Source organism: Leptidea sinapis, chromosome 37 (assembly GCF_905404315.1).
Source record: "Leptidea sinapis chromosome 37, ilLepSina1.1, whole genome shotgun sequence".
In the NCBI taxonomy this organism is placed as follows: Eukaryota; Metazoa; Arthropoda; class Insecta; order Lepidoptera; family Pieridae; genus Leptidea; species Leptidea sinapis.
The window spans coordinates 1,157,482-1,178,844 of record NC_066301.1 but is presented as its reverse complement, the minus strand read 5'-3'; the positions used below and the strand labels follow the sequence as shown (position 1 = coordinate 1,178,844).

General features: G+C 33.4%; 1 protein-coding gene across 1 annotated transcript; it reads left to right on the top strand.

The window, feature by feature from the left end:
- The first annotated feature begins 468 nt into the window (after window positions 1–468).
- On the top strand, window positions 469–21,123 carry LOC126975681 (N-acetylglucosamine-6-sulfatase-like). Its single transcript, XM_050823680.1, has 9 exons — window positions 469–637; window positions 3,168–3,227; window positions 5,094–5,294; window positions 6,729–6,881; window positions 8,843–9,010; window positions 9,456–9,657; window positions 11,317–11,621; window positions 11,857–11,973; window positions 20,864–21,123. Exons 1-9 carry the CDS (start codon window positions 518–520, stop codon window positions 21,014–21,016), a joined length of 1,479 nt encoding a protein of 492 aa, XP_050679637.1. The 5' UTR covers window positions 469–517; the 3' UTR covers window positions 21,017–21,123.
- The last annotated feature ends 240 nt before the right edge of the window (window positions 21,124–21,363 follow it).

Below are 21,363 nucleotides of genomic sequence, written 5' to 3'. Positions count from 1 at the left end.
AATAAGTCTAATCTAAGTGTTATTGCACTTACAGGCAACAACCACATGCAAGTAAAACATAATTAAATTTTGAATTTTAACAACATAAGAACTAATAATAAGATACAATATAATACAATTATATAATAACATACAATACAATTATAAATATAAATGAAGTTATAAAGACAACAGCTGTTAATTTTACATCATAGCTGACCTTAAAAATATAATACAACGTTATAATGTGAAAAACCATCCTAAAATTTAAATTAGTACATGTTGCTTAGACTTTTTTGATGTGGGTATGACTGGACTTCGCCGGTATCATCACAAGTACTGCCTAAGTATTGTATAGAATGCCGGATTATACACAGTGCCGCTAACATTAATAGTTACTTTGAGAATACTAGCACAGTAGACATAAGATAAATGTGTCAAATAATATTAAATGATAGTTTTATATTTTTATTATTGCGTGATGTTCAGTATTGAAACGTTTATAGTTCTGCTACTAAAATAAAATAAAAATATCAAAATGTTTAATTACATAACTGTTACCTTACTCGTACTAGTCTTGCACACATGCTTTTGCGATAAGAAACCTAATTTTGTTTTAATTCTCACAGATGATCAAGATATTGTATTGAATGGAATGGTACGTACTTCGGCGCATATATAAATATTAACAGATTGAAGTCATATAGGCTTAGACTTGTAGTAATGTAAGTAGTCCTATCACATTACCATATGGATAGGAAGTGAACCACAGCGTCAACGAGCGCGTAATATATCCCTTGTTCGTATTATAATAGAGCATTTGATCAATTTGTAGTAAAACAAATCATTTATGTGAATTAGTTATTTAGTTCTTGTTATATGTGATTTGTTTTAATTTTAACTTTTAACATTACGTTGTTTACATAGCCAGGAAGGCTCCTTTGCACAGGTTGCCGGATAGATTATGAATACCACAACGGCGCCTATTTCGTAATGCCGTAAACCAGTAATGTGTAAGCATTATTGTGTTTCGGTCTAAAGGGCGCTGTAGCTAGTGAAATTACTGGGAAAAATATGAGACTTAACATCTTATGTCTCAAGGTTACGAGCGCTAATGTGCCGCTCAGAATTTTTGAGTTTTTCAAGAATCCTTAGCGGCACTGCATTGTAATTGGCAGGTCGTATTGATTACCATCAGCTGAACGAAAATTGAGTCGACATTTTTTTTTTATATTTATAAATAAAAAATAAATAAATTTACAATGCGGTTTCAAAGCAATAAAAACCACTGAGTTTTGTACAATTGCTAAATTAAGTCTACACCAACAGAGTTAAATTAATTAAAGAAAAAATAGTTCACAATCGTTTGAAACTTAGCTATACATTATAATTATACAATAAAAGTAAAAGTACTTGATACAATTAATAGTTAAGCACGATAAGTTGATCGGTGGTCAGTCAAGTCTTAAAAAGTATTTTTTTAAATTCTATTTTAAATTAGTCTCAGTCAACGAGTCGGTCAAGTCACGTGGCTGTTTATTAATCAGTCTAGGTACTATGTAAGCTGTTGTTCTTTCACCGAACGCATTGGATGCCCGAGGCATGTGCAGCCGGTTTAGACTAACAGCGCGCGTATACGGGGTGATCTATGGCTGTTTTTAATTTATTATTAAAATAATTTTCTTTTAGTATTGAATATTCAATTTGCTTAAATATTGACAACACTTGCCAATGCTTAAATAGCCCGCTTTCGTTACCCTGAAATTTACGTTTAATTTGATTTGATACTATTTTTTTAAAGAATTTGAATTTGAATTTTATTAATTTTGTCAAGGTACGAATTGTAAGTACGACCGTAACTGCTCAGTCCATACTGAACGTACGATTCGGCTAAGGCGTTATAGAGCATTATTTTTACTTTATAGGATATTTGATTTTTAAGAATTGAGATACTTGCAAGGAATTGTCTAAGTTTGTTGCATACATAGTCCACATGATTACTCCATTTAAATTTATCATCTATTATTAACCCAAGATATGTGTGAGATCTAACTATTTCCAAGGGTGTGCATTTACATGAGTGATAGTTTTTATGTAGGCAGACATGTTCGTGAGCTATTATGTTTTTGATTGGTAATTTTTTAATAAACGGTGATTTTATCAATAAGAGCTTAGTTTTATTTGGATTAAGAACAAGGCCTACATCATGACACCACCGGGTAAGGTTATTGAAGTCCTGTAGTATAAAATCACAAGCCTTCATTGGATCTTTGTCCGCGATTACGAGACAAGTGTCGTCCGCAAACTGGAAACAAGTGCAGTATTTTATACAATCTTTGATGTTATTGACGTATGTAAGAAAATAAAGCGGCCCTAATACTGAACCTTGAGCGGTGCCCTTTCTCACCATGACTGGCTTACTCAACGTATTGTTTATTTTCACTTTGTATGTCCGATTTTTTAGATAGTCACTGTACCATTCCAGTAATGGACCACGGACTCCACAAAAATCTAACTCCTGAATAAGTTGATTATGCAACAAAGTATCAAAGGCGCGAGAGAAGTCTATAAATAATACTAAAACGTGTTTTTTAAGATTTAAGTGACTATTCACTTCGTCAGTAAATTTTGATAAAAGGTTTGAGGTAAAAATTAAACTAAGCCGCCCAGACATGTCACTTTCAAAAGTGCCACATATACTCGCACACACTCATACATATTATATAGGATTACAAATTATTAATTAATTATTAATGGAGTTGGTACATCTAGTTTTCCCTTGATTTATACACTAAACACAAATTCTGTTCTAAATTTTAATTTTCTATGTCTGTTAGAAGTGCCTTAAACTTTTGGTGATCGGTCAGTTAGTCATTGAGTGACAAAATTAAGAATTTTAGACAAGTTATATAATTGTAAATAATATTCATAAACTACTTGATAATGTCTTCATGGTTACTGAACATTCAGGCTTTTAGTTTTATCCACAACGCAGTTATAGGGGTTCGGAAATATCCTGAACACCTTCGAAAAAAGGATTGTACGTCCGCGGCGCTTTAGTCGACCGTTCCGTACCGTGCCCCCAGATTAATATTTGCTAAATAATTGGAGTCACAAATTCAGTAAAAAAAAATGAAATAAAAAGAATATATTTTGTTTAAATTTCTTTTTAATTATTTTCATTCCAGGAACCCCTGAAAAATGTGCAACGTTTAATTGGGAATGAGGGCACGATATTCAACAATTCTGTAAGTTGTAACAATTGTTGCAGTAGATATTACCTGTATTATTTCCTTGAGCATATAACTAGGGCATTTTGTTTCGTCTATTCTGCACCATCCCTATTTAATACATCGTGAAGCGCTACTCTTACAATTTTGCATCCAAATTAAGCATAAAACTAAAAATCACAGAATAGAATTCCCAGAAACGATAATCAAGAACCCCTATAAATATGAAGACAAGTGTTTATTGTGTGTTTATTTTGGTGCCGGATTCAATGAAAATAAGTACATCATATTATATTTCAACTAGCTAACCCGGCAAACGCTGTTTTGCCAAATAAAGTACTTGTAGTGTTCGACCGTTTTTCCTCAGACTATCACGAAAACGTCTTTTCATCTTTCGGGTTAATATTGACACTCATAAAAATGTGGCTTTCTATTGGTAGAACTGCGGCCTCCGACGGCACGCTCCGGCCGTCCCGGCCGGCTGGAACCGCCGCAAACGCTACGCCCACAATTTTTAAATCTATAATATCTTCGAAAATATTCATTTAAATCATATGCTGTAAAGGGCCATATAGATCTATAATAAAACAAAAATGTATTTAATGTATTTAATAAGATAAGGATTAATGTTAAAATCGCTTCGAAAATTAGCCATTATTTGTCGTAAAAAGTAAATGACAAAAAAATGTTATTGTGGGATATCCATAAGAGATAGAAATATACCATAGCGGAGTTTTCTGTAGACCTTTTCAATGTGTACAATACTTAGTACATTATTTTGATAAATTTCGTAGGGTTCAGCCTGCGTTTGCAATGTAAGCGGAAAAAATTAAATTATTTACGACATCACATTAAAAACCTCAAAAATAACATTATTTCTCCACTACTTAATGAATGTTGTTATACATATAAACCTTTCTCTTCAATCTCTCTATCCGTTAAAACAACCAGTTTTAAAGATATAAGCATACATACGGATACAGGGACAGAGAAAGCGACTTTGTTTTATACTATGTAGTGGTAGAATATTCTGAAAAAAAGGTGATCATAAAAGTCTTGAAGCGGACTATGTAACTTCTCATGTAAATAATAAGGATTTTATCGATAAATCCGTAGTTTTTATTGAGAAAGCTGTCGGCGTGAATATATTTAGCTCTTTTAACTATTTTCACGTTGCGTTGATACAACAATGTCGTCTAGCGAAAGCGATTGGACTCCTAGTTTATAAAATTAGACGCTTAAGAAATAAAGCTTGTCTTATTATTCAACACTTCCTATTTCATTCACAACTAATTTATTTATTTCATTATAAAAAAAATACGATTACAAAATTCAAGAAAGTAATTGAAATTAAAGTACTCTAGGTGGACAGTCCTAAGTCTAAAACATGCTATGTATTGACAATTATTCTAAATTATTTTTCCTTTCTTTGTTCGCTTATGTTCATTCATGGTCGCAAGATCTGCCTGGCTTTTCAGTAATTTTCTGCCCACACACTCATTCATGGTCAACGGAGTTATCAAATTGAAGATCTTATGAAATTCTATTATAATATTAATATATATTTAACTCGTTAAAAATATCAAAATTAAAGTGTTTCACGAAGTTGAATTGTGTTCAACTAAGATCAAGATTTTAGACATTATAACAATTTTTAGTTAAACTGAAATTTGTTACTATTTGAGACAAAAAGAAAGTTTATAACATAATTTGCAGTATCAACATCTAATATTATAATCTTAATTACTACTTACTATTAAATAAGACATTAATTATTAAACGACGCGTTATTAATTACTAATTCCTATGTTGTTGTGTGTTTCCAACCAAAATAAATTAATATAATAATAATAATAATATTGAGTTTACCTTATACAATTTAAGTATACAACGTCGCCTCTGTGTTGCCCCAGCCGGGCAAGTATTTTGACGGGTCTATATATTCACAATCACCACACATATAATAACAGTGTGGACGGCGGGTGCTATGGCAGCTCCTGGAAGCAGCTGGAAACAAGCACGTTCAATTACATGATGAATACAGCTGGATACAGCACATTTTATGCTGGAAAGTATTTAAATACGGTATGTGGACAACCTTTCTGTTTATAAATTTAAGATACTTCTATCAATAAGAATTAACGTTATAATAATGATGAATATCTACTGTTAGGCACGACCAGCATACGAAATAATTATAGTGTGCATTTTTTTGTATAGAAGTTCACTTTTTTTGATCTTTCTGCCACTGATTTCCGTTCTGTATCATCACGTCTCAACTCGTTGAGGTGTATATTGGATCAGGTCCAGCCCTTTCTACTTCTAGTAGCCTGGTGATTTGTAAATATTGCACCTGTTTATTGAATTGATTGATTGAAGAATAAACTCAAGAGCTTCTATTATGTTAGGTTCTGTAAGATTAGCTAGGTTCCCGTGAATACTTCGCACGCAATAACAAACCAAGAAAAGATGGTGCATACTAAAATCCAGCCATTTATTGATTTAATTTACTGTAAATAAATAAAGGTAGAGGTATCATGTGACCACTGTATATAGTATAACTTTGATTTAAACAACATGAGACAGGATCATCCAGCCATTACACGTAGCGCCCGTTCACGAAATTGGCGCATGGACCAGCCATCGCGCTGTAAATACAGGCTCCTCCTGTTTCGACTCCAGATGCTAAAAGTTTTATGTACATACTATAATACCCTCTTCACAGCATTTATTTGTTTATAATTAAATAATACGTAATATTTTTTTGTGAAACAAAAAATAAAACTATTTTTCTTTTAGAATTCTTTTTGATGTCATTTCTAATAACTACTAGATACTACTACCACTTCGGAAACAAATGGCGCTCTGAGAGAAGAAGCGGCGAATGAAACTCTCCCAGCATTCTTTTTTTGCGCTCTTTTCAATAAAAATATACAATATTGTACAGTCATTTCTATCGCTATAAAATAATCACAATCTAGTCCCAGGCTGTCCGATCATTTAGATATAATAGGATTTACAACAGAGCCATTTACAAACAATTAAATTTATTTATAGATAATGCCTGAACAGTGGCTGGGACTTTATTATAGAAGTGTATACATTTACCCTTAAAGCCATTATTATGCTACATATATTATTACCTAATGCGAGAGCTAAGTTAACATAAATTATGTAAACTGGGTGTAATATTAACACCCTTTTTACTTTATACAACTGACTAACTAAGACTTAATTCTACTTTATATATAAAACATAATAAAAACGTTGTGGCCCGCATATACTCGCCCTGCAACTAACTATTATAATAATATCATGTTCCTCGACCACATTTAAGGATACGGCTACCAAGACGCTGCCACAAAATAAATAACGTTATTTCAATTACACATACTATTTGACAAATGTTTTGATGAACAATGTTGTATTAGGGTCGTCTGTTATTGTTCTTTGCATAATCTACTTTGCTTATTAGCTGCGCTGCAATTCTATTTTAAGGTATTTGCTTAAATATTTTAGTATGCTACACAATCAGACGATGGTCCGGAAAATGTTCCCCCGGGATGGACGGAGTGGCACGCTCTTGTGGGGAACTCAGTATACTACGACTATACACTGTCTAATAACGGAGTACCAACAAATTATTCTGACTTGTACCTTACTGATGTTATTGTAAGTATAGACAAGTTATAGCACGCAGGTCATAATATTATAAATATCTCTCTGTTATACTGTTGTTAATAAAAATTAAACTTTGTTGTAAATAACTAAATTATTGAAATAGTAAGTAAATAATTATGTTAATAAGTAATTTGTTATGTTAATAAATAATTTGAAACCAAGCTGATGCGATGACAAATAGTCGAGTCGAGAGTGATCTCAAAGGTATGTTCGGCATTTCCCTCAGTCATAGTCGAAGTCAAATAAACTTTATTGAATTAGGCTTAAGCTAAGCGCTTTTGAATCACTATAAATATTTCTTTTAATATACTGAATCTGTCTGCTTGAATTCATTATTTGTTTAAGGATGCTTCGTGAACATGATGGGCGGGATTACTTAATTATGACAATTAGTAATCACATCCAAAACTACAATGATTCGTCATTCATTGCAGCACCCGTTCACAAGTTCACGCATGGACCAGCTATCGTTCCTTTCGCACATATTTGAGAGAAGGAGACGACCCGCCGCAAGCAATGCCATTTTAGTTAGCATGACGAACCGATGAAAGTGGCGATGAGTTTCTTTCCACTTCTTATCATTAAAGCTCAGCCTTTGCCGATGTTGGTAAACGCAAAAAGAAAAAGAAAACTTTTGACATTCAAGTGTTATTTTATAGGCTGCGATTTACATTTCTTAATGAAGCCCCATCTCGTGCCACTATTTCCAATTGGTTTACCGAGTTTAAGCGTAGACGTAGCAATCTCAATGATGATGACCCCGTGAGGGACGTCCTTTAACAGCGACTACTGAAGATAACATCAGTGCTGTGCGATGCATGATAGAGGAAGATAAGAGAGTGACCTATCAGCAGATACGGGCAAGCCTAGGCATTGGTATGAGTCAAGTTCAAAAAATATTACACGAACATTTAGGCGTGAGGAAGCTTTGTACCAGATGGATTCCCCGCACTTGAACCGATGACCAGAAACACCTTCGCATGGACTGGTGTCGCCAAATGTTAGATAAGTTCAACGGTGGTGACTAAAATGCTGTATTTGACATCGTCACAGGTGATGAAAGTTGGACATATTGCTACGAACCCGAAACCAAAAGACAATCAGCTCAGTGGGTGTTTCCTTTCGAGTATCGGCCAACTAATGTTAAAAAAAGGAATAAGTCAAGGAAAAAAGATGATTGCCTCATTTTTTGGTCGGAAAGGTCATTTTGCGACAGTCGTGCTAGAGAAGGAATATGGAAGGACAGTTACTGCAGACTGGTATGTCAATCGCTGTTTGCCTGTTGTGTTGGAAAAGTTGGATAGCAGCGCCCTCGAAGCAGGATCCTCCTTCACCACAACAATGCTTCAGCGCACTCCGCAAAACGGACTGTTGAATATTTGACTATGGTAGATGTCGAGATATTGAGTCATCCGCCATACAGTCCTGACCTGGCGTCCTGCGACTTATGAAGATGCAGTGAAAGCGTACGAAAATGCCATAGAAGAGACCCCTAAGGAAGAATGGGCCCACTGCTTTTCTGTGGTTCCGTCGAATGCGACGATGTGTAGAATATTAAGATTAGGAACGGAGATTATTTCGAAAAATAATAAAAGTATTAGCAACTTTCTGCATTAAGCCGTTTTTCATTTTCTAAACATTTTCAGTGTTACCTAGGTAATAGATTAAAATTTTAATTTTGTAATTTCGTAAATTTTTAATAAAAAATGTGTGAAAACGTCAAAAAAATCTAGGTTGACAGTTAACCTCTATTTTGAGCTTTACACGCACACTAACACAGAGTGACATACAAATCGCGAATGTAAGGCGTAGCATGTCACGCACACTAATTTGATAAATCTGGCCTGTTTTCATCGGTTGTCTAGTAGCTGTGTCTATCTTGTTTATATTATCTAAGACTATAATACTCGTCAAATATTGTATAACTCCTTCTGTATTTTATACTATTGCAGCGAGATCTAGGAACCAGTTATATTAAAAAGCAAACAGAGTCGCAGCCGTTCCTCATGGTGTTGGCTCCCCCAGCCCCGCATGAACCCTTCACGCCGGCCCCCAGATATAAAGACGCGTTCCTCAACGTTACTGTTGTCAAACAACCGAATTTTAACGTTGCTTCAACGGTACGTAGATAATTACCTCATCTAATGTAACTATCGTGTTTATGAATAAAATACGTATACATATTAATATTTATTGATATAATGTAATATATCTAAAATTCTTTAAACTCAGGGTTATGATCTACTAATGGTACTGCGGGTACACTTACCTGATATAAAGAACTAAACATAATTCACACTACTTATGAAATATAGTACTCGGAATAGTAGTCATGTGAGGTGTTATACCTCACAAATAACTTAAATGTAGGTAAACGTCATATACAGTCAAATATCCAAAGAAACAGAATTTGTAGCACAATTGAGTGAAGATCAGATTTGGATTAAATCCAAATCTTGATTAAAAGCTGCATCCATCATTAAAATATTACAAAATATATTATTCGTATGTCTTAACTGTGATACTGGAAATTGGTATAATGCAATAAAACTTTTTTTACATCAGGATAAGCACTGGCTGATGTCGATGCCTCCCTCCCCGCTACCACAGAGTATTATGCCAGAGTTGGACAGAGTATACAGGTCGCGTTGGGAGACTCTGTTGTCTGTGGACGAGATGGTGGCTGACCTTATACAAGCACTCGACACCAACAATCTGTTGGCAGATACTTACGTCATTTATACTTCAGATAATGGCTACCATGTCGGTGAGTACAGATAGTCTTAGGAATAGAATTTGATGATGAGAATTGGTAAATAAAAATTACTTACAATAAAAATATATTTTTTAAATTATTTATGTGATTTTATATTATCGAAAAAACAATAAACAGACATGATTTTTTTTTTCTTAATAATTTGAATTACTATTTTTTTTGTTTGTTTTATTTTATTTAATGTTACTTGTTATTCTCTGAAGTACTAAATTTCCATAACACTTTTCTGTACTAAAAGAAAAACCAATTATAAACCAATATTAGCAATATTTTTTCTGCTCATTATGTTGCTTCAATATTATCTTTTATTATTATCATCTTCGTTTCTACGTGGTGTTAGGTGTCCCATGACACCTAGTTTTTTTATTGTAATATAACGCGTTATCATTGATTTCTGAGGCGTTACGTTATAATCGGCCATCATGTGTAGTGTCTGTTGCTAAATTTAACTATGCTAATGTCACATCGTTATAAAGTTCACGCATTATATTTTTACTTCCTTTTATAGCTGTGAATGACGTGGCCCACGTCACGTGGGTAGGTAGTGAAAGATAAATTTCACTTTATCTTTTTTATTCAATTAAAATTTGGATGTTGAAGTATCTGGTCATTACAAGTATAATATAAATTATTAGATAGTTATTACTTAAAGATATATTAGTTAAAGATATGTTATACTCGTGTGAATTCTTATTTTAAGTTTGACTTAAGGAGGAAATATTTAGTTATCCATAAGAACAAGGAAAAAAATTAAATATCAAGCAGATGTTATCCTGGAGCATTCATCCTTTGAAACATTCTAAAGCTTACTCCTTCTATAGTGATAAGAATTCTCCAATAAAGAATTACTTAACACATCTTCACCAAGGAGAACAAAAATCCGCTCGGTAATAAGAAAAAAATATTTTTCTTCCATATATAGGCAGTAAAGAAAAGACTCAATTATCAAAGAATCTTTTCATTCAAAATCTCAAGGGCTTGGCGTGACAATATCTTTTTTATGCCGACTGCTCCTCGAAAAACAATTACGATTGCTAGTAGTAAGAGATATAAAAACAATGATATGTAGAAGTGCCGGGCAAGGTCCCAGTCAACCCAATTTAAATCATAGTTTAAGATCAAATCAAGGATGTAAATGGAACTCCACCTTCATGGTCCAAAGGATCACATCAAAAGAGGGCTTACAACAGTCGTCGCTAGTGATGTAGTGGGGACAATTGTGACGAGAATAAATCATTGAAAATATCAATTGGCAAATCGATAGTCGGTAAAATATGTAATATCTGTAAATTAGTATTCACCGAGCTACATATATTATATTATATTGTTAATAACGGTTCGAGGCTCTTTTAGAATTTATTTATGATTTACTCTCTTACAGCAAGGAAGTGCTCCATAAGCAGTACTGATACCTTGTAAGACAAAAATATCTTAGAAATATCCAAATTAACGTTAATCAATTTCTTTAAGTTCAGTGTGAGGTTGACGTTTCTTCTTTTGTTCTCGGGATAAGAATCTGTACCATTGCAATATTTTGTTGAATTAAGACGCCAATCATGATTAAAATAGCACTGTCTACTCTTGTTCTTTAAATAAATTGATTGTCATTTTTATTGTATTCAAATTTGTAATTTATTTTTCTTTATTCAGGCCAATTTTCACTAGTGTACGACAAACGCCAACCTTACGAAACTGATATAAAAGTACCGCTTCTAATTCGAGGTCCGAACATACAAAAGAACACAATAAACGACCAACCCATATTAAACATTGACTTGGCACCGACCATCCTAGGGTTAGCTGGTCTTACTGCACCCAATTCTATGGACGGGAAGGCAATTCTGTTTGAAGAAGATGTAGATGTAGAAAGGAAGATGCTTGTGGAGCATTATGGTGAAGCCGGTGATTCAGTTGAACCACAATGTCCGTGGGTGTATGATCACAATAATTTAGCTGTAAGCAGAAGTATATGTTATAATTAATGCGCTTTCATTATTCTTAGTATTCATCTTTATCTTTCTTTACTCTTACTTTGAATAAAATACTTTTACTTACTTACTTACAAGTAGAAAAATTCACCCATTAAAATATTAACAAAATACCACACGCACAAAAGTTACTGTTTTTTAATTTCACCCTATTTTTTAAAGAATTTTCTGTCATTTCATTCATATTTCCTCATGTTTTCAGGAATGCCTTGTTGATTATGATTGTAAATGTCAAGACTCAAGGAATAACACATACGCATGTCTTAGGCATATTTCAAGGCAGATCAATAAAAAGTACTGTGTGTTTGCAGATGAAGAGGTAAGTCCAAGTAAATATTAGTTACCAATAACATTATACTAACTTAAATTTTGCTATTTGTGCTATTATTGCTTAAATTATCTAATTATTAATTAATCTACCTGAACGCCACATCTACATTGATGTGGTTCATTCAGTTTTATACTTAGTCGGAGTGATAGTGTCATATTGTCAAGTAGCGTTCCAATTGGCGCAGAAGGCAAGGCTTTTAACCAAAAGCTCGACCCATTTTGTGGCACGGCCAAAAGACGAGCACGCTCTGTTGTGTCAGTAGATGAGATCAAAAGATCATCAAAGGCTGACTTACAAAGAAGTGCGTCCCATGCTTTTTGACATTTTAAATCGTCTGGAAAATTTTGAATGTTTGCAATATTTAGCCAAGCATTGTTAGCTTCGTTCAAATACACAATCTCTGAGTTACCTGGTACATGATTTACAATTCTAGTAACCAAAGGCTGCGCACTATGAACTGAAGATAGAAATGCTGGTAAGGCCACGCCCGAAACTTTGCGAGTACCCAAACCACCAAGCCGTATCGGTAAAGAGGCTTGAGACCAGGCACGATCTGTAAACGCGCAATTCAAAACGGTTTCTAAAATATTTTTAAGTGAAATATCAATCACATCAAGCAAATTTGGAAATTTCCATAACGGGCTAGACCTTAAGAGGTACGTAAATTTTGGAACAAATAAACAAGACCGAATAATAGTTAAGGCCATATGAGAATTAATTTTCAATAATCTGTCCGAAACGTTATTAAACTACATTCTAATCGTTGGGTTGCTGTCGGACCATGATTCTGAATATATTAGTAATGATAATCTTAATAGTAAATAAAATATAGTTCGGTAGTTATGTGATGCTGATTATTTTTTGAATAAAAATGTAATGCAGTCCACTTTGGTCATAACTCTACTGATAGTCCCTAAATTTAAAAAAAATCTGTAGAGATTCAAAATGAACTTTAGTATTAGGGGTTAAAGTATGAAATGGCTGATTTGTACTTAAAAATTTAAATTCGCTTTTTTTTAATTTAACATATTTATTTATTCAAAATAATTTCCCTTGTAAAATTGTCTAGATCACAAAAAATATTGAGCAAGGTCTGGAGCAAAACTCGCGAATGCAGAGGGTGACGAATGGTTTCTAAATGCAGTTCCTATACAGTTAAAACGGTTTCTCGTGCTGTATGAGGTCTCGCGTCATGGAGCAATAATGGTGAAGATCGATTCATGATTCGGTGCTATTTCACTGCTAGTTTTGCTATCATTGTTCGGAGAAAGCTATAGTGAATAACACCATGCTGAGACCAACAAACAGTTACCATTACTTTTTATTGGTAAGCTTTGCTTTAGGACACTGTTGCGGCGTTTAAACTGAGGTCAGCCATTGCATTTTTCACTTAAAGTTTTCGTTATGAATCCACTTTCATGGCATGTCACAATTCCATCCAATATTCCTTAATTTCTGTATTGATTCAACAAGGCAACAAAAGTTTCAACACACGTTTCCTTCTGCAGATCAGTCAAATCATGAGGCACCCAATTTGCATTTTTTTTTATTGATTTGACAAAAATGAGTCAATATTGTTGGTAAGGTAACGTTTAACCATGCTGCTAATTACTGGGTAGTTTGGCTCGTATCGGCTTCCAACATATCTTTGAATTTATTGTTATTTACTATTGTGTTTAATCTTCAAATCAAAGTTTCCATCACGAAAGCGTTTAAACCAAAATTGCACGGTGCGTTTATTAGGATTCCCCTCTCAAAACGTAATACTGATATTGCAAGCTGATTCTGCCGCGTTTTTCCGCGTTTGAACTCGTATTCAAAAATTACTCGAATTTTCGCACTATCCATATTTCTTGTCTAATCTGATTAAAAAAGAACAACTAAAATTCGAGAATCGAATGTTGCACATTTTTTAAAAGTGGAACTTCACACCATGAGAAAATAGTTTCACTCAAAAATCTCAAACCATGGATTTAATAATAATAATAATATATTTATTTGCAAAAAACATAGCATACAATGGTGTTCAAATATTATAATAATGAGTTTATGTTTTGCTAGCACTATTCCGAGCATGCAAATATTTAACTACAATGAATATCAGAATTTCATTTCCATATATTCCTTAACACTGTAAAAATTATAAGCATTTAGCCAACTATATAGCTTATTCTTAAATAATCTACAATTTAAAATTTTAATGCTACTCGGTAACTTATTATAGACACGAACACAATTACATACACAACATTTATTATATTTAGTAATTTTTGGAACATCATGTAGAACGAGTCTTTGTGGATCACGTCGGTTCCGCGATTTAGATCATTAGGTGATTTAAACAATTCTTTATTTTTTTTTACAAACATACATATTTCGAAGATAAAAGCGACGGCAAAGGTATCAATCCTAGTTTACTAAATATGGGTTGACACGATTGCTCAGGATGCATACCGTACATTGCCCTAATACATGTATTATGTATGTATACATGTATGTATTAGTACTAATGTACAAATTATAACAATGAAGATTTTTCTTCAATTAACTTAAATTAAGTTATTTGACAAGGGAGGACAACTCTTGCAATATCATACAAAATAGGCAACATTCACAAAATATAAATGTTACTGCTATAGATAATCATAATATAAAGTTCATAAATATTGTTCACCAGAATATACAAGGTATCTCAAGTAAGGAATTAGAAATAGAAACTGTTTTTGAGCTGCTGTAATATAGATATATTATGTATTACAGAACGTAAGAGTCATCAGCTCCAGTTTAGTTTTAGAGAACATAAAGTAGTCAGTTCGTTTTGTAGAAGTAGGGCAATACATGGAGGTTCCCTAATTATTATTAATAATAGATTAAAATGTAAAAATAGAAGAGATATTGTTAATCTCTCTACAGAACAACTAATTGAGATAGCTTGTATAGAACTAGAGCAATTTATTATTGTAAGTGTATACCACCCCCCACTGCATCATATGAACAATTCCAACATAGAATGGAGGAGGTACTATCAAAATTTAGCAAAACCAGCAAGTCAATTGTAGTGTGTGGAGATTTTAATATAAACTTGCTTGAACCTTCAGCCAATTGTACTAGCCTTAAAAATTTATTTCAAAGTTTTAATTTGTTCAATGTGTTTTGGGAACCTATTAGAATCACGTCTTCAACAGCAACCTGTTTAGATAATATTACTACAGATGTTACTATTACTAGTAAACTCATAATTAATAATCTTCAGTCCGACCATAGTGGGCAACTTATAAAAGTTAATACAAGATTGGACAATGTCAGACCAAAAGGTGACGATTATACCAGTTACGGGTAGCCGTCTTGAGAGGTTTAGAAATAATTTGGTAAATACGATACCATTTTTACACTGTGGTGAAACTGCTAATTTTCACTATAACTTAGTCTTCAATTCCTTCTGTGAGGAATTTGACAGGATTTTTACTCCAGTAACGGTGACAGTAAACAACAAACATTGTTTTAATGATTGGGCAACAATGGGTATCCACAAAAGTCGTAAACGCTTATATGACCTTTATTATGAGAAACATTACAAAAATAGTGAAGAATTTAAAATATATGTAAAAAAATACTCCAAGCTCTTTAAAGTAGTTTGTCATGAAGCGAAAACACGTTTAATTGCAGATAAAATTAAAAACAGTAATAATAAAGTAAAAGCGACTTGGAGTGTAATTAACAATGAAACTGGTAGATCGAATTGCCGTAACACCTCTATCTGTTTAAATATTAATAATCGCGTTATAAATTCGGAAATAGAAATTGCAAATGAATTTGATAAATACTTCTCCGAAATCCCGATTGTCACGACCAAAGACCTTAACTCTTCGCCAAAAGCAGCATATGATATGCTTAAATTACACGTACCAGTATCTTCCACTGATTTGAAATTTAAGTATGTTAGCGATATAATAAAAATCTTCAAATTAATTAACCTAAAAAATACAAAAGACCTATGGTGCCATTCGACTAATATTGTAAAATACATACTTGACATTATAGCACCTGAATTAGCAATAATATTTAATGAATGCATAGATGAGGGTGTGTTCCCTGACCTCATGAAATACAGCAAAGTTATACCTTTGTTTAAATCGGGCAGTTCTTTTGACCCTGCTAATTTCAGATTTATTTCAGTGCTGCCTGTTTTTAGTAAAATTTTTGAAAAACTTTTGCTTCAGCAGCTACAAATGCATTTTTGTAAATTAATGAACAAAAATCAGTTTGGTTTCACTAGGGGCTTATCAACAATTAATGCGGGTACTAGACTCATTGAGCACATCTTTGACACCTGGTAAGAGTCACAGGATGCATTGGGCATTTTTTGTGATTTGTCAAAAGCATTTGACTGCGTCCACCATGAAACTTTACTCCTAAAACTAAAACATTATGGAGTGAAAAATAGAGCCCTAAATCTGTTAAAATCATATTTAAGCGAAAGAGTTCAGATAGTCGATGTAAATGGCAACCGGTCTTGGGGTAAACCTGTGGGAATAGGTGTTCCACAGGGTTCTATTCTCGGCACTTTCTTGTTTCTTATATATATTAACGATCTACCGTTTGTGGTAGATGATAGCCATGAGATTGTATTGTTTGCTGATGATACTTCACTTATTTTTAAAGTGAAGCGACGTGCGGATATTGATGACGGGGTAAGCAATGCACTCTCAAAGATAGTGCGTTGGTTTGAGACGAATAATCTGCACTTAAACAGTAAAAAAACAAAGTGTTTACGGTTCATTACACCAAACTCAGCGGAGGTACAAACCAACGTACTTATAAATGACCAGAGATTGGAACTTGTGGACACTACGGTCTTCTTGGGTATCACGTTAGATAAAAAGCTTCAGTGGGGTCCACATATGGATATGCAGTTAGATAAATTAGAGAGTACACGAATGTTGCGACCGCTAGATTAGTGTACTTTAGTTATTTTCACAGCATCATGACGTATGGTATATTACTATGGGGTCATGCTGCTGACATTGATATAGTGTTTGCACTGCAAAAGAGAGCTGTTCGTGCTATATATCAGCTTGGTTATAAACAGTCTTTCAAAGAAAATTTTAAAGAAATAAATATTATGACTGTTCATTGTCAGTACATTTATGAAAATTTAATATATGTTCACAAAAATCGTCACCTTTTTGCTCTTAATAGTGATTTTCATTATTATAACACTTGAAATAAGGTATTGCTTGTAACTAATTCTAGTAGGCTTCATAAGATACATAATAGCTTTAAGGGTAAATGTATACACTTCTACAATAAAGTCCCAGCCACTGTTCAGGCATTATCTATAAATAAATTTAAATGTTTTATAAAATGGCTCTGTCGTAAATCCTATTACTCCACTGCTGAATATCTAAATGATCCGACAGCCTGGGACTAGATTGTGATTATTTTATAGCGATAGAAATGACTGTACAATATTGTATATTTTTATTGAAAAGAGCACAAAAAAAAGAATGCTCTGTATATGCTAGTAGTATCTAGTAGTATAAGAAATGACATCAAAAAGAATTCAAAAGGAATCAATTTTGAGAAAATAAATGCCTTTTATGCCTTTTTATGCCTTTACACTTTTTTTGAGCAATAAATATTCTCTTTATATATCTGTGCTGTGTCCCCATAATATAAGCCCGTAGCGCAGTAGCGATTCTACATGTGCGTGATAAGCCATTATAGCAGTTACGTCAATTCGAAGTATCTACTACAAAAAAACGGCAATTTCATACTTTAACCCCTATTACGAACCTACATGATTCCACATGAGCAATAAATGCCGCGATACCATGTTACATACATTGCATTACAATGCTAACTAAAAAAGGCTACAAAAAACTTTCAACTCTCTCGCTTAAATGCCAATAGCAATGATTCAGTTATAAGAAGCTGTAAGGAACCCTTACGTATTCCGAGGTTGTCAGGTAACAATAATTTATCTTACTATACGAGGTGTGTTCAAAAAGTAACAAGAATTTTTAAATATCGCGGGTTAGGAGGGTCCGCCTGTATAATTTTTTTTTATTATGTTGGTACACATGCCCCTGAAGTACGATACAATTTTCAGCAATTTTCATTGCTTACTTTTTGAGTGGCAGCCGCTAACGTTAGACGTGTTTTTCAAGCTCGGCTATTTTCGTTTGTGAAAAAAATGGATCAAAGAATTTGTATTCAATTTTGAGTAAAAATGAAATAAAATGTAGTGACGTTTGTAAAATGTTAACAAAGGCGTATGGTCAGTCTGCTATGAGTAAAGCAAGGATTTACGAGTGGTTTATTTACGTTTATTTATTTATTTATTTATTTTTTATTTATTTATTTATTTATTTATTTACGCGTTTCCAAGATGGCCGCGAAAACGTTGAAGATGACGAACGACTCGGACGCCCAAGCTCATCAACAACCGATGAAAACGTGAAAAAAGTGAAAGAAATGGTTATGAACGATCGCCGAATCACAATCAGAGAAGTCGCTGATGATGTTGGCATATCAATTGGCTCATGCCATGAAATTTTTTCGGATGTTTTGGGTATAAAACGTGTGGCAGCAAAATTCGTTCCAAGATTTTAAATTTCGAACAAAAACAGCGGCAGGAGTCGCTAAATGAAGTTAATAACGATGCAGAACTACTAAAACGTTTAATTAAATAATAAAAAAAAACATTAAAAGGCCGTCGTTTTACAAGCATAGATGACATTAAAAGCGAATCGCTAAAAGAGCTAAAAGCTAATACAAAGATCAAGTTTCAAAAGTGTTTCGAGGATTGAAAAAAAGCGTTGGCACAAGTGTATTATATCCGAGGGGGATTACTTTAAAGGGGACAAAATAGATATTGATGATAAATAAAGATTTTTTCCATAAAACAAAAATTCCCGTTATTTTTTGAACAGACCTCGTATATGTAATAATATGTTGTGTAATGATGAAATTATTTAATTGTTGCTCTGTAAAGAGAAATTTATTTTGTTATAAAACTTTCTTACTTCTACACTTTCAAACATAAGTTACAATTATTTACAAACATATGGAGAGAAATAACATTAAAAGCTATTGCTCCAATTTATATTTTAATATACTAAAATGATTAATAATATTTCCTTTACAAATAATCCTTCTTAATTTTGAATTATATAAAACCAGAGTGAATACCGTTAAAGCAGGAACATAGTGCAAAGTGATGCCACCATAAAATAAATAGACATGACGTAATGCCCCCTCTAAACGATGGCCCATGATGGACAATCGCAGAATGGGCCATGATGCGCAGCCTTCTACACTGTCGGCCATGATGGACAATCACAGAATTAATTTTTCCACGACTGCTTTAATTAGCACATTGGGTTTCCTCACGATGTTTTCCTTCACAGTCAACGAGTGGCATTCGTACTGAAAATTAACAAATGTATTTAACTTTGAAAAGCGGTGGTAGCCTAGTGGGAAAACGCCTGCCTTTCATTCGAGAGAGCTCAGGTTCATATCCCAGCAGGCATGTACCAATGTCTGTGTGTTTCAAAGGTTGTACCTGCATATATTCTATAAATAAATACACGCACGAAACCCTTAGGGCCCAAGGCACGTAAATAAATACCTTTTCAGAGCAAAGATAATACTATTTATTCTTCTTATTACTTACCCTGTTTTTATCTTTATGGAAGTTATTTTTCGGATTCCAAATTGTAAGCCCTCAATAAATTTGAAGGTCTCCTCATTGCTCCATTTCTGTTCCGACATTATACGTAATGCGTTAAAATGGTAGGTCTCAAAGGGAGGTTAGCTACAAAAACATACAATATAGCACGTGTCTGCACCGCACCGTAAGCAAATACGAACTGAGTGATCGGCGATCGTCTGGACACGCTTACAATCATGTCCGCGATTGCCTTTGATGTTTGTCCGAAAAACCGACACAGCGGCGATTGCACGCCAACGTCGCCCATCAAGGGCCAATGCAGACGACTGCGCCCTCTACACGTTCGTAATCGCCTGTATTTGTCCATCATAGGCCATCGTTTAGAGGCGGCATAAAACATTTAATGTCAATGTTTATGTGTGAGAAATTTAAATTAAATGGAGAGCCAAAAGAGCTTCATTAACATCACAGCTCTCATAAATTCCTCAGACACTGGTATAAGTTTTGTAATGTGAAACATATTTGATTATTTTTTTTTGTATTCTGTGTTAATCTTATAAATTGAGTAAGATAATTTTATATGGGCCAATTTTTTAATTCATCAAGTTTTTTCCTACTTAGTTGTTGCCATTTTCCACATACACAGAATCTCTTACTTTGAATTTGATATTTTTTCGGTTTTTATAAAATTGTTTCTTATTATAATTATGATTATGAAGTTCTTTCCAAAGCTATTTTTCTATCTAGCAATAAATTATTTTATGTTTTATGTTTTTTTAATTCATATGGTAAGATATTAATAATTTTCCCATCCATTAAATAAGTTGGAAAAAAAACCTGTCACTGTGTGTTCAGTATCATTATATTTCTGGGTACATTCATAAGCGACAGTTGTCCATGCTATTTTATCATTGTTTTCATTAATTTTCTTATATTGTTAAGTCATGTTTGACTACTAACCTTTCACTTAAACCGTTCGAAAAAGGTGCATTTACTGCAGTGAAGATAATAGATATGTTCTCTTGTTTAAGGTTATTTCCATTATTTCCCAGTAACCAATAAACTATCACCGTTCTAATCCGATACAACATGCTAATGCCTTTATATAAAACATCCAACATCACTGATTTATCATCTTTTTTCAGATTTATTATCATATTCTGATGATTATTTCCGCCTTTAACTATTCTCTTTTTTTTTCAGAACTTCAAAGAAATGTATGATCTATCTAAAGATCCGTACGAATTGGAGAACATAATAGAAGACGAACTGCCTTCTATACGCGATTCGTACCAACATACATTGATACATATGTTGAACTGCAGAGGAGTAGACGATTGTGAAAACCAAGATTGAAAACTAAAGTCTGTGTAAAAAATATTTAGTTTAACTTTGCTGTCAAAACTAAAATTATATAAAAATATTAATATGTAGTAAATAATATATCTGCCTGAAACACCAAAGTGTTTAATTACATACTAACCTTTCTGAATCATACATCCTCAAGTAGTTAAAAGAATAAGGATGTCCCGGGCCCGGGTTAAAATCGAAAAACCTGCGCTATTCCCTCCTCATCCCTAACATAACAGCGATCCTTAAAAATAGTTTTTTTTTTACAAATACAGTGCTAGTGTTCGGGCTAGCGTAGGTACTATCAGGCCATACTTCAGCACATCATAGAGACTTTATTATCACGATCTTAA